The 15,077-nt window shown below is 37.2% G+C and overlaps 1 protein-coding gene and 1 pseudogene across 1 annotated transcript; one reads left to right on the forward strand and one right to left on the reverse strand.

Moving 5' to 3' along the window:
- The first annotated feature begins 4,934 nt into the window (after window positions 1–4,934).
- LOC105038642 (protein VERNALIZATION 3-like) lies at window positions 4,935–10,053 on the forward strand. Its single transcript, XM_010914509.4, has 5 exons — window positions 4,935–5,126; window positions 6,197–6,258; window positions 6,392–6,432; window positions 8,184–8,400; window positions 9,584–10,053. The coding sequence occupies exons 1-5, from the start codon at window positions 4,935–4,937 to the stop codon at window positions 9,609–9,611; spliced, it is 540 nt and encodes a 179-aa protein (XP_010912811.1). The 3' UTR covers window positions 9,612–10,053.
- Window positions 4,973–12,848, reverse strand: LOC105038641 (pentatricopeptide repeat-containing protein At4g38010-like; annotated as a pseudogene).
- Between the last annotated feature and the right edge of the window lie 2,229 nt (window positions 12,849–15,077).

Raw genomic sequence — 15,077 nt, forward strand, 5'->3', positions numbered from 1 at the left:
GATTTGTGCAATTATTATGGTCTTTTTTTTTTTTTGGCTTAATGGCATTGTACGGATGATCTCGATAAATTTTATATAAAGGGTTGATCCATTCATGACACCTTGATGAGTATGATTGAGGTAGCTTTGTTAGCATTGGAATATATTGTGGCATAGAAGCACCTACTCCCTTAGGTTCCCCTAGCTCAGGTATCTTTTCTCTTTGCAAATTAAATATAGAGGAGCATTACATCTATACATCGACGTAGACCGAAAGCACCTATACGATATATATCGATAACCTCTCTAATGTATCCCCTATCCATTTTCTGCAAAATATGAGAGGTGGGGAAGGGTGCGATTCGCATCATATGATGATCGAATTCGCCTATCATATGCCTATGGATTTAGATCAACATTCGAAATAATATAAAGGTGAGCCTACAAGTCCTAGAAGATAAAAATGGATGCTTATAGCTCTATTCTTATAGAATTTGTTTATAGATGGGAGACAATGATTATGACTAAACTGATGCAAACATTTGAGGAAGAAACAGAAGCAAGCATCAGAGGTTGAGATATAGGTGCAATTAAGGAAGCATGCCCAATATAAAATCTTTAAAGTTTTAAATCTTTTAAAAGAGTCTGATTGCCATTTTAAAATAAATAAAAAATTAAATAATTCAGATTCTAGCATAAGGTTATTGAAAATATAATGCAGCTACATAATTGCATGGAACCTGTTATAATCCTTGCAGAATTTACAACTTATTAATAAATATATTGCAACACGCCATCCGTGTGATATAAATGAAGTCAGCCACCACGTTACCTCATTGAGATAAATAACATTGAAGATGTAATAGTCATTATTTTTCCGTAAATAATGATCATTCTTTTGCTTGTATCTTCTTTAAATAAAATAAATATTTTTAATATATCGAATATTTATCTAATATTACCCTGGAAAGTGATTGTACAATTTAAAATATATTATTTTATTTAATATAAAATGAAGAATGGATAACAGCATTATTTTTTTTTTTTTTTGTTGCCTTCTATTTCTTGTTATGACATCACTACATCAATCATTATTTCAATATTTATATTGATATACAGAATATAAAAATTACCTTTGAGATAAATGATGATAGCTAAAATCATTATATCGATCAATAATAATTCTGGCAGACGAGAACATGTTATTTAGAATCTTGATCTGCATCTAAATCAAATTAACAAAATATGTTATTAAAAACCCCGATCCATCCAAATCAAATTAACAAAAAAATAAAAAAGAAAAAATATGCACAACTCCCCAAACCACTTTCTTCCTTTTTGTTCTCTCTTTACTGGGTGGGTGGTAGCACATGCCAATAAAAGATGACCATGTCACAAGCTCCTTTATTCTTGGCCGGCACAGTTATTAAGATTTTATTCAAAGGGTAGCTATGGATTCTCTTCCTTTTAAATTTATCCATGGAATATCTTTTTTCACCCTACAACAAAATGCTTGCACCCAATTACATGCCTGCTTAGCCTCTTCTTGGTAACCTACAATCAACCTTTGACCAACTTCTTTTTCCCCTCGGCTTCACTTTCTCTCGATCAAATCTTTTTAGAGCTTGCTAGCAGCTAATTTCATTCTTACATGTTCTTTAATTAAAAAGGCCGATGGAATAACTTTGTTCAGGTTGGTTAGGATTCTTTCGAACTATGATCTAGATTAATATCCCAACTTGGTCCCTCTTTGAAAGAATGTAACTTCGTATCCTCCTAATGAATTCGGGTCATTCCCATTTCCTTTCACAAAATGTAGTTTGATATCATTTAAGAAACAATTGAAGTGTCTTAATTGCATTTTTAAGTTTACGAAGCAATTTAGCCAAAATTTGCAGCAACCATGCATTGTTTAGCCGAGTTGGATATAAGAAAGCCAGATCTAATGTCTATCGATACACTTGTATGTCATTTTATTTGACATTTGCTTCCAAGAATTAAATCTGCCTTTCAAGTAAATTATTTTAGGATTAAGACCATGCGGTCGACAAACCAAGACTATAATGTAGAAGTCGCACCCTCCTTTATCCGGAGAAAGTTATATCAAGTATCTGGAAATGAAGATTTCTTTTAGGTGCTAACCCCACTACCACACTTTAAAAAATTAAAAATAAAGAGAGGAAAGGGTCAATTAACAAAGTGAGCTCAAATTAGGCCGCCCTAACTTAACAAAACAATCCCTTTAGTGTGCATGCTTCTTAGAGCATCTCTTGATTAAAGCATTGTGCGAAAGTTCTTAATAAATTTTATACGAAGAATTAATCTTTAAGTTTCATTTGGTTAAGTATGGTGGAGGTACTTTTATGCTTGGATAGAAAAGTCTTTTGAGAATATATTGTTTCTAGAAGGCCTACGTTGCCTACTAATTAAGGTTGTGGTTGCTACTTCACCCACGGTAGAGTGCAACAATTTTTTTCTCAGGAAAACAATGCACTGTAATTATAAAATGGGGAGAAGATTAGGAGAATCTACGGCTCTTCAAAGCTGACACCGTGGCTCATTCAGAGCACCCACATTACTCCTTTTTTTTTTTTTTTCTCTCTCTCTTTTTTTCCCCCTTATTTTTTGGTAGAATGGATAGGATATACTAGACGCATCGTGTGTTGGCTTCTTTGGTTAGAACCTTGCTTCCCTTTTTTTTGGGATGTGCATAAGTGTCTCTTCTTTGATTAGAAGAAATTTGAAGAGATATGGATCAATCATCAATGTCATTGTTGCTGCCAAATTATGGCACCAAGAAAGCCTTATCCATGTTGCTACAATCATCCAATCCTAGCAGTCCACTTAATAGTTCATGTGATAATCTTAGGTCTAGAATATGACATCCTTGTAGATAAAGAGACAAAGTAGTTAGAGTAGGTACTATTAGGCAACTATTTTAATATAAGAGGAATTCCTGTAAAATTTCTCTTATAATGATCTTACAAAGGTAAGGTGATGTCAAACTTCATTTCTTAAGAAAAATATTATACTCAATTGTTTCAAGTGGTTCATAAATATGTTATAATTAGTTCATAAATAATTTATCAAACCTATTGGAATTTTGGTAGTTTACGAATAATTTGAACATCAAACAATGCACAGATGGCCATTCGGCTGGTGAAAATAGATCCATAATTTTTTAAAAAAAACAATAATAACAGAACAATGAGCATCTATTTAAACAAGGCATAATGCAGTACCCCTTTGCGAATACCAAAAGACCTCGAGAGGTATTTCTTCATGTATTTGGATAGAAATTTTTCGATCATAGGTCACGCTTGTGTCATTGTTTCATGGAGAAAAAGAAGATAAGAAGAAGAAAAGGCACTCAATTGTGCACATGGCATATCCAAAGGTTTATGTAGACCCTTTGAAATGACTAAATCTCTTTTAGGGAGTCCCATATGATTAAATAATACAATTTTCTCATTCAAAATTCATGGAATAATTGAATGCTGACATATGGTTCTACCTGTGCTTTCAACTTCGAGAATGCCATGTTCAAAACATAGCTTTGCTCTTTCCGTAAAGCACTTGACTAGCCTAGCCGCATCACAGGCCAAAGACTAACCGATACTAGTGCTCCAACTTAGATTTCGCAACTGTGATTTGACATAACTTGGTAGGAGAGACCTTATGCTCGAGCGCAAAGTAGGTGACCAAACTATCCTCCAATGTCTATAAGAATTTGAACAAATGTTCCCCCATGTGCACAAAGACAATTACCCTGGAAGCTGTCCGTCAATTGGCAAATATTCTCTTCTAGACATTCGAACTACAAATGTTCATGGAGCGATATTCTCGATTTTTCTTTCCGAATAAAAAGATATATGATATGTTGAAACTTAAAACATTGGGATCAGGATGGTAGAGGATTGGCAGCTTAAATAGATAAAAGGGAGAAACAATGACATAATTTAGAATAAAGCATGACATGACAAAGATAGCTTGTCTCCGATTATGCTTGACAGTTGTGGATAGCCTTGATCATGGGCTCCCACAGATGTCTTGGCCGAAAACAAAAACTTGGAGTGAAGCATCTCCTACCACATGCACCAGTTGAGAAAGGAGAGACCATTGTATCATGTGACAAGAATATTAGCAAACCCAATCAGCATCAAATTACCACCTAAACAAACATTTAACCCCATCATGATATCACTTTTTTAGGCACATACCACACTATACCGACCAATCTTCATGCATCAAACCTCTTTTACATTCGCATTAAGCGTGCGAAGATTCACCCTCTCCGCGACACCATCTCACAATCACTTTACACTCCCCCTACCTTCCCTCCTAACAAAGCCAGGCATCCTGTACCCCCACTTCATATCGAAAAGCAAAGAGCAAGAACCAATATATCATGCTTGAACCAAAGTCATGTATGTGATGTCACACTCCAAAAATTTTTTAAGCTTGGAGAATCTCCTTATAGCCGCTATGTGCTTAACTTGCCCCAGGAGCTTTAAAACTCCCACCAGTGAAGCCGTCCTCGTGCTGGAGGTTCCTTCCAGGGAATGCAGGTCAAAAAGGCAATCCACTTTTCACTGCTACGAATCACTCATTCAAGAGGTTCCAAGATTTAGAGAATATGTGGGCAAGGACACAGATTTTATTCACTATAGGTGGCATGGCAGTCTCACTAGCCATTGTGGAGAGCCAGAGGGGAAGGGCTTCAAATATGTTCGCTGATAGCAACTCAAATCATACTCTATGGAGAAAAGGTAGATTCCAAGACCCTCTGCAAATCGAAGCTTGATATTGGACTAGATGCCCTCATCATTTAGCTTCTATATATATAGGAGCCTCTCCTCTACCACTTCATCAAGCCAATAGCAAGGCCCATTTGAGTTTCTTACCTTAAAGAGCGTTGTTGTGTGGTAGTTTACAGACTAGCATTCTTGTCGATCATGTCGAGGGATCCCCTTGTCGTAGGTCGTGTTGTTGGTGATGTGTTGGACCCATTCATCAGGTCCGCATTTCTTAGGGTGATCTACAACAACAGGGAGGTGACGAATGGGTCTGAGCTCAAGCCATCGGCGGTGGTGCATCAGCCGAGGGTCGAGATCCCAGGACGTGACATGAGGACCCTTTACACACTTGTAAGTATCAATTGCTTGGCAACGTTGTTTTTGAATGAAGTGGGTCAACTCCAAGTTAACCATTTGTGGGCCAATCTTAAGGCTAAATCACTGTAGCCCAATCCAATTCCATCATCCCCAAGAGTTTGACACAAGTGTTGACTTAAGCAAAGAACGCTAAAGCTCAGCTCATACAATTACCTTTTAGCCTTTTGAGACGTGATAATTGTTACCACATAACTCTCTTGTGGCTCTCATTTGATGGATTATAAGACCCAGATAAAGCACACGTGTGTGGTACATGACATATGTCTAAGTGTTGTGTGAGTATGCGTGGATATAAAGCACGCATCCTTTTATGCAATGGAAGAATCTAAATCCATCTTTGCAAGCACCAGTTGTTGCACTTTTAGAACAGTGACAGCAGCCAGAGTTTTCAAAAGTCATTTTCCTAAGAATCTTGACTACGTGGTCCATTCTATAGTGTGATACCGATAAGATTCTTTGACTTACCCATTTTGGGTTATTTCTCTTATTCTACCATTTATTTGAAGAGAGAAATTTAAAACTTTTCAACTTGCTAAAATACAAAACTAGGGAATTAGTAAAATCCAACATGCAAGTCAAAGCTCCTGTAGTCAAGCACTAGTGTACTAATAGTAGCATATAATGGATGTGATTACCTATCATAAATAAATAATCAAATAAATAAAAACCATTCAAGGAGTATTACCTGCCAAAAAAAATTTCTTGATTTTGTTGACAAAAATAAGGCTGGAAAACCTCAGGTTGACATAATTTATAATTTTAGACATCAATCTAAAAAAAGGTCATGCTTAATTCTCATATGTGAAAGTGCCCATGTGTGTTTTGGTCATCACTTGGACCCTGGATGCCAGCAAAAAAAAAAAAAGCATCACATGTAATTTGTTGAAACCGATGTTTCACAGTAAAATCACAGGGCATTCCATAGAGTTTATGACTTTATTGTGGACCTAGGATTCATTTAGTGTTTCATTTACCATGGAGTTGGAGTAGGTTTTCTTTTTCCTCACCGGTAACAAAGAGTGATTTGTTTACCTTTTCACAAGGTGATGGTGGACCCTGATGCACCAAGCCCAAGCAATCCAACCAAAAGAGAGCACCTGCATTGGTAAGCCCAAAATATTTACTTATCACTGCTGATGGCAATACATAAATTTCCTTCTACTTAAAAGGATCAACTGCTCATGAATAAAGGATAAAGGAACATTTAGATCGACTAACGATCCTTCAATGTCTTTCAGGTTAGTGACGGACATCCCTGAAACAACTAATTCTGGTTTTGGTGAGTGATTGGAGTACCATTATTTTTCTGCAGAAAAATTTATTCCAATAGCATGTACAAATCACTACTCCTGGCATATACAAATGCTTGTGGTTCTCAAATTGTATCAAATAGAAGTTATTAGTAACTACATGGACTGATGGTTGGGATGATGTTGCCATACTTCAAATCAATAATTAATGTATCCTAGAATAACGCCTCCATCCATATGCATACATTAAAACACACAACCACACTGGGCACAAAAAAAAAAAAAAAAAAAAAAAAGAAAGAAAAAAGAAGAAGAAGAAAAGGTTTTCTGCTTTGAGAGTTAATAATTAGCCAAGCCCATTATGTGATGGAAATAACACAAACATTCTTGTATGAGCATACAAGAATGTTTTTGAAAGCAAATTATAAAGTTTTAGAGTCATCAGACAATTCTGAACCAAAGGTAAGTATTATATACATGTTCATGTGTCCTCCGTTCAGCCTTGATTATATGGAAAAATCGGTCCTAGATAGAGAACCAGAAAACCAACCTTATGGTGCTGTTCTGAGGAAACAGTTGCCCCCCTCTCACCTTCTCTAATCTCTCCATTGTTCTCTTTTTCTTCTTTCTTTTTCTTCTCTGTAATCCTTTTTCCATTATTAACTTGTGCGGCACTGCCCTCCCCTTACCTCAATTATATGCTTGTTAATGAAAGATAATTTGTGGTGTACAACCAGCCACGAGCATAATAAGATGAGCATAGCCAGTGAAAAGGGTTTTAAAGTAGGCACATGTACAAGCACTAGGATGATTCATGGGAGTCTTGAGTAGAAACCTAATATTTCATGATTTGAAAATAAAATGAATAAAAGATCTTGCAGAAGACCTATACAAACCAAAATTGATTTGCATGAGGCACGTTCTTTAGATTTATGGACAGTTGTGATATGCATAATGATTTTTGATATGTAACATGCTTCTAGTATGTACCACTTTTATTTACTACTAAGCAAACTGTTGAGAGAAATCTGGCTACAGAAATAGAAAATTTTCTCCTTTTTTCTTAGGAAATAGAAAAAAAGAAGAAACTTTCTCATAAACTTGCCAGGTCGCCCCAAGTGTGTGATGAAGGTTAGTTCAAGCAGCCCCAGCTCTCTGTGTGTGCACGTGCGTGCACATGTGTGTGCATGGGTGTGCGCGTGCGTGTGTGTACATGCGCATGCATGCGTGCAACCCCGCACATGGCTATATGAAATCCCTTGATAACTTTCTGACCCCATGCATTAGATCAGAGGCAGGAATCTTAGTGAAGTTAAAATATATCCACATGGTTGCCCATAGCCTTAAATTAACTAGGTTGCTATCTGGCTAATTCCCCGTAACAGTGGAGGCCTGACTGGTGCTTTATTTTGTTTGTTGGGTCCCACATGAAATTTATGCAGATATGTCTTATAATATATTCCTGTCTTTTCCTGGGATTCTTCCAGGGACATATATTATAGTGTGGGTCTTACAGTCATAAATTTAAACTGTATTCTTTTCCTCATGTAGGCCACAGCCAAAAGCTTATTGAACTTATTGAACCTATAAGAATTACTGTTATGTTCTTTTCTATATTCTGCATCCACGCATCAGATGCACCAGATATATTTTCCTTTTTTTTCTTTGATCTAACTTTTCCAAACCTAGTCACAGGGCTCATTAGAATAGATTCTTTTCTTTCTAGAACAATAAAAAGCCCCTTAAACTATGAGACTTTGTTTTGATTGTGCTGTTCTAGGAAATGAAATTGTTGGCTATGAGAGTCCACGACCAACAGCTGGCATTCATCGTTTTGTGTTCGTGTTGTTCCGACAAGAGGTCCGACAGACTATTGATAAACCTGGATGGCGACAAAACTTCAACACCAGGGACTTTGCAGCACTTTATAACCTTGGACCACCGGTTGCTGCAATGTACTTCAATTGCCAAAGGGAGAATGGTTGTGGTGGAAGAAGGTATATCAGATTAACAGGGTCAAAATAATCAATTCATATTTTCTCCTTATAATAGTAATGCAAGCATAAAAATATGAACACATGCAAGCACATAATATCATGACAAGAAACCCTACACCCCAAGCACTATTCAACTAATTCACTGGTTAGATTGAATCAAAAACTTGATCATATCTGAAAAATCAAATAGAAGTCCAATTCTGCCATATGGTATACACACTCTGTTCTCAGTTTATACTTTATACTATACATCTTTTCTGGGCAGCTTCTCTACATTTTGCCTTTTCAACAATTGATAATTTGAGTTTTACTTCTATAAGAGACTATGATCAATATTACCATGATGTTGAGAAGCATAGTTATCATACTTAGAGAATATGAGTCTAGTTTCAAATCATCTAATTGTTGATCAATCCTCTACCACATGAAAACTTATTTTATAAATGTTCAGAAGGCCACGTAAACTAAATGATGATACATGAAGCTTAGGTTATTTTGTAATAAAGCTTTTATATCATGTTGATGTTGGAATCCCCTAGCATGTTGGTTTTGTAGGTTTTTTCTGTGCTCCATGGGGTACGTGACCAATTAGGCCCTCATAAAGTAAAATAAAGACTTCAAAAATCAAAAAGATGTTTCAGACTTCCATTGTGATAGTTATGAGCATCCTCGAGTTTATGTTGGTAAAAGATCATTTTAAAGATTTTGTCTAGATATTATGTAATTATGACGTACGTTGGCATGTATCATCAAGAGTTTTCATTAAGGCTCTGTTCATTTTTTATGGTGATATAAAAGCTATTCGACTGGTCATTCCTTATATCAAACATCCTAAAATAACCTGGTCGTGTTCTAGTACCAGCATGTTGCTATATTATATCTAAATTAGATCTCAAATTTCTTCTTTGGATTGAAATAGCAATTTTAAAGCTTGAATAATAGAGGTGCAATATAATTCCATCTATATGTCCAGGCTTTTGTCAATATTAGAGAGAAAAAAATCTTCAAATGGATATCAATTCTATTGATTCAAGAGACTAAAGAGTGAAACTGGCAATAACTGTCCCCATGCAGGTGTAAAATGCATTCTTTTTCTAGTGCAAAAGGTATAAAATGTGTTAGAGACAACAGCTGCTTAATAAATTTGACAAAGAAAATTAAATAATATTTTGCTGCATGTCAGGTACCATGCTGTCAGTGGATGGACATGATGACCTGTTCTGAAGTGTCAACCATTTGAGAGGTTGGCATACTAATCCAGGAATATAGAGTGCAGCCTGGAAATAAGAGTTGGGCTCTCAGGATTACTTGTAATACAATATGAAGTGCTTATGCTTAACACTTTCCAGAGTGGTTTTTCCCCTTTTTTCGTTTTCCCCTTGTGTGTGCTAGTTGGACTTGCTTCCATAAGCCAATGAAGTGAAAAGAATTGTGTCACCGTTCCAGAATATATCCTCTATTTTGTTGCATGATGTAAATGAAAGTCATGATGGAAAATGACATTGAAAGTGCTGGCTGTGACATCAGTCCAGTTGCCAAGATTGCAAAATGGAACATGGGGAGAAAAAGGAACATTGCATATCAACAGGAAAGTTATCATAGTGATAGCAGAAAGCCCAATTTCTATCCCAAGAAGATGCAGTCTAATATAGAGTAGGCTGTTTGAAAATGAAGCAAGCATAATGATAGCCAGAATCAAAAAGCACATATATAAACTATCATTTTACCATTCATTTTGTGTAATATAATTTTGTAACCACATCTTTTTAAGTTCTTTCAGATACTAGATAACAAGTATAGTTTACATGTTGTGTGGGTAATGGGCTTAAAGGTTGCCCAGGGAGTTAAAGATCTAAGCTATTGAACCAAGGCAGTAAGCTCACCAGATAAAAAGATAAAATTGGATATAACTCTGGAATTCAGCACCATGAAGGAGGTTGGAACATCCCTAAGGCAAAATGGACTCCAATAGATGAGTCCCCAAATGCTGACTTCAAACTCTATAAGGTACACAAGATTGTATGTAATGGTAGATCGCCTTTGACAGATGATCTTGGGGTCATATGAGAAAGTTCTGCACCTAATTCAAGAAGATAAGCAATGAGCATAAAGCTTTTATTTATAACAAGGCAAAAATACAAAAAGACCTCAAAAATATTACTTTACCAATTCACCAAATGAAGGATCATGCAGTCTCACCTTGCACTTTTGAGGAAAGAATTCACCTTGAAACATGTTTACTGTGCCTTTAATCATTCTAATGATAACAGCTAGAATGACCTTGGGAGTCGAAGCAAGGTACTGATGATTTTTATAGGAATGATGTCTATGAACAGCTGGCCTCTACACATTTTTGGTTAGGAGAGGTATGCATTTGAACTTATCATCCATCTTTTAATGCTTAGTTTGGCCAAATCCCATGTTAGAAGCAAACTTGGGTTGTTCATAAACAAATCTACATGCCAAATGCTTACCTCCTTATTCTATTCTTTTTCTGCCATAGTTAATTGATAAATAAATAAATGAGATATATTGGATAGCCTTCATTACCTTACCACCATAACTGAACAATAACCCACATGATTAGAGACCATCACGTTGCCCTTGTTTTGCTGGACTGTATAATACCACACAAATCTCATCATTTTTGGGGTGGTAATTCTCACCGATTACAAATTCATGAGCTTTACCATTCACATCTACGACACTGGCTCCCAGTTCCTTTTCTAATGATCTTCTCTCTCATCAACTTCCTCACACTTGTCACATCTCCACACCTATCACTCATGGCATATATGTTGGAGAGGAGCACGTGCACCCCACTGTCAGAAGGATCCAGCTCAAGAAGATGGCCTAGGATATGTTGGGAGAGCTCACATGTCCATGGGCTTTGCAGGAACTCAACATTAATGCACCCATATAAGCACATCAGCTTTCATCGGCACAGATTTAATGTGTTCATGCTTCTGAAAAGAGCCCAGCTATGCAGAGCAGATCGACCGCGCATCCATGGTGCTAATCTTGGTGCGAGATTGTAGAATTCCATCATGGAGTTGAAGTGACAACAGCCTCATTCCACTATGCCAGAGTGAGAACATGCACCGAGGATATCTACAATGGTCACCTCACTGGAACTAACCCCATCTCTAACCATCTGATCAAAGTGCTGGAGGGCTTTTTCATCATGGCTGTGCATCGCCTGGCCACAAAGCAATGCATTCCACAAGGAGGCATTCCTATGAGGCATCGTGTGGAAGGTGACCATTGTCATCTCGAGGCTCCCACACTTGGCATACATGTCAACCTTGGCAGTCCCTGTATGAACATCCCACTCAATTCCTCTGTGCTCAATGTACTTATGGACCCATCCCCCCGAACCCAGTGTTCCCAAGCTCGCACAAGCTGAAAGAGCACTGGATAAAGTTACCTTGTCTGGCTCCAACCCAGAGGCATTCATCTCATGAAACATTTCTATAACATCGTTGGGTTGTTTTCATTGCACCAGCCCACTTTTGATGATTGTCCAGAAGTTCTGTCTCTTTCTAGGCGCTGCTCGAAGGTCCGCTTTGCTTCATCCAAAACATTCCCACTTTACATACAGATCTAAAAGAGCATTTCCTACAAACCACTCCAAACTCCCCTTCATGCTTGAAGATCAACCCATGAATTCCTCTACCAATGTTTACATCCCCCAGTCTTCCACCAGCGACAAGCCCACTCACTAGAGTCACCATGTTTGGCTCCACATCAATCAAAATCCCGATAAAGAACCCACCTTTCATCTATGTGGAAATCAAGGCAGTTCACCTGACCACATCTCTAACAGTCATTTCATCAAACAAAACACCTGCGTCAACATAGTCATCGCACGTAACATACACATCAGCACATGAAATCAAATAAAAATCCCATGATGACTGCAACACCGTGAAACTGCCTGGATTCTTCAATGCCCGAGAATTTGGTGGAAAATTTCAGCACACCCGGTAGGTGTGCTTGGCGAGGGAAGCTCCATTGCCAACCAAACGTTTGCGTACTAAAAGGGCTGATTGGGGAGTCTTGATTCGGGCGTATCCGGGATCAATTAGTTGAAGACGAGTGGAACTGGGTGGTTAGTGGATTTGATGAAGAGTTTTGTAGGCAGAGGGATGGGTGGAGAGGGCTAAGAGCTCGGCGAACTTGGCCCGGGTCCAAGACGAAGGAGCCTTTGTAGAAGCTGGATGTGAGAATGAGAGAGTGAATTTGGTTGAAGGATTTGATGGCTACTGGTTCATGGAGGAGGCTCACAAGGGTGGATTTCAAAGGACGTGTGGAGGCCACTCCCATGGTCCCCGACCGTTGGAGCCGTTACGAGACGCAAAAAAGATTATGGCAATAATAAATACGATATATCGGTGATGCAGTGGCCTTTCCATACAAATCGCATGGACCCTTCCATTTTAGGGGTGGTAATGGATCCGGGGATTGAGTTCATGTCAGGTCCAGACACAAGTAGCTTTAGAAAAATTATCAATCCAAACTTAATATTTTTAATAAATATATTTGTTGCCATTCAAAACACGAACATATGGGAGACAAGCTGACATACGTGCTTTTGCTCGATGCAGTTAGAGGAGTGTGTGTGGTGCGGAGTTATACTACGACCACACAAAATTATTAGAGGACGTCAAAGTTTATCCGACTAGTTATCCTCCGATGTCTGACATGTTTTCGAAAGAAATAGCAGAATGAAAGAGGGATACAAATTTGAGAGTATAATGTTGGAGATTTCCATCGTACTTGGGGGTTCGTGTTTGGCATTGATAAAAGAGATGGTATGAATCTTCATGGTCAAGATTGTGAGATTCATGGACAATCAATTGAGCTTTTTCCATACCTACTAATTTGGAGTGGTATGATTTTTTTTTTTTTCGAATGCATTACGAATAAGTACTTTCCTTATCCGACAATTGATTATGACATTTTTTTTCAAGTGAACTAAAATAGCGCTAGCTGTAACTAATCATGCTAATTATTTAAGATTTGATTGGCTGTTAATTTCATTGGACCCATGTCATCATTTGATTGGCTAGCTGAGCACACGAGATTTTAAGGATGGCACATCCAAGCCATATTAGTATCAAAAATTAAAATCCAAATCTTTACTAAAATAAGTAGGCCAATCTGACTTGCATAACCTGTTTAATAAATGGAGTCTAATCAAATCTAGTCGATTAGACTTAATGTCAAGGGTTGCTTGAATGTGTGGTCATAAAATTTTATGGGATTCATGGGTTGGATCAATATAACCAATTAAATTAGATTGGGCTAGTCTATTTTATGAATACCCAAAGAACCATTAGAATGGCCGGTCTAAATCCCATGCAAGAAAAAAACTGCTGAGATTCAGACCGGCCTACTCCAATGGTCCTCCGGGCTCTTATAAATATAAGCCTAGTTTAATTAATTATATTGGTCTAACTCACGAATTCATAAAATTTTAGGTCCAGACATCTGAATGTGTCCAAATGGATTTGTTACATGTTATAATAATCCTTGTTGTAATTGTATTACTCCAGTGGACCAAGATTTTAAACCCAAACACGACCCAAAGTAGGGTCAAACTGTTCACAGCAAGAACCAAATACAGCAAATCCAAACCCCTAAATACAGTGACAGGTTGACATTGATGGATGGATCAAGGATTGGCAACCCTTCTTAACAGGTCCTTTGGCCAATGAAATTTAATCCAAAGGAGTTACTCTCATGTACATGTAATTTGTTCAACCGTATGACCATATCTCTGTAAATATGCATATGTATCGATTTTTTTGATGAAATATGTATATGTATTCATTGCATGCCCAAGGCTAGGTCTAGGAGAGAAGGTGTAGCATTTAACTATATAGGTGCATTTACAATCTGAAATGAAATTTAAAGAGACTTAACCTGGAAATTACAAGCACAATGCTAGCCGAAAAAAAATAGGCACGGTTCCTTTTATTTCTTGGATGCAAACACCAATGGCAAGGAACAGCTAGGGGTATCCAACTTGTTCTCTTCAATTAATGTGTTTATCTTGCCATTGTTAGCAATGCTGATAAAGCTTGTTGAATCCAAGCTAATTGGAGAAGCATCTGAAGAAAATTATATGAACATAAGCCTGGGAAATATGAGTAGAAACTGATTCCAGCCAATCCATCTTGAATATATGATAGCAAAAGATTTGGCATGCCTTAAATTTTTCAAAATACTAGAGGGGTACAATTCGATGAAGACATTCGTATTTATGAATGGGTCCTGTTCATTAACTTTCTAGACAAGATGAATTGGAGAATTTAATGGGTATTAGGGACGAGAACCAACAAAGCTATAATGGTTAGTACTTTATGATGTGGATGTAATTTTTCTGAGAAAGAGTTGGTAGAACTTAATATATAGGTATTAGTAATGACTCTGGAGCACAAATTACAATGGAGATTTGTAGCTTAATTTAAATCATCTCCATAAGAATGTTATAGCCAGTGTACAAGTCAAGAAAACAAGGAAACCTAATATTTAAGAGGTAGACTGAGATATAAGTTTCAATGATACAGCAGCACCTGAAATATATGTAACCTTAAAAGGGAAAAAAGATAAAGGGAAAAGGCTAAAAAAACAAAAAAAAAAAAGGAAAAGCTCTTCTGATTTCCAAACTT

This window comes from Elaeis guineensis, chromosome 1, assembly GCF_000442705.2.
Source record: "Elaeis guineensis isolate ETL-2024a chromosome 1, EG11, whole genome shotgun sequence".
NCBI lineage: Eukaryota > Viridiplantae > Streptophyta > Magnoliopsida > Arecales > Arecaceae > Elaeis > Elaeis guineensis.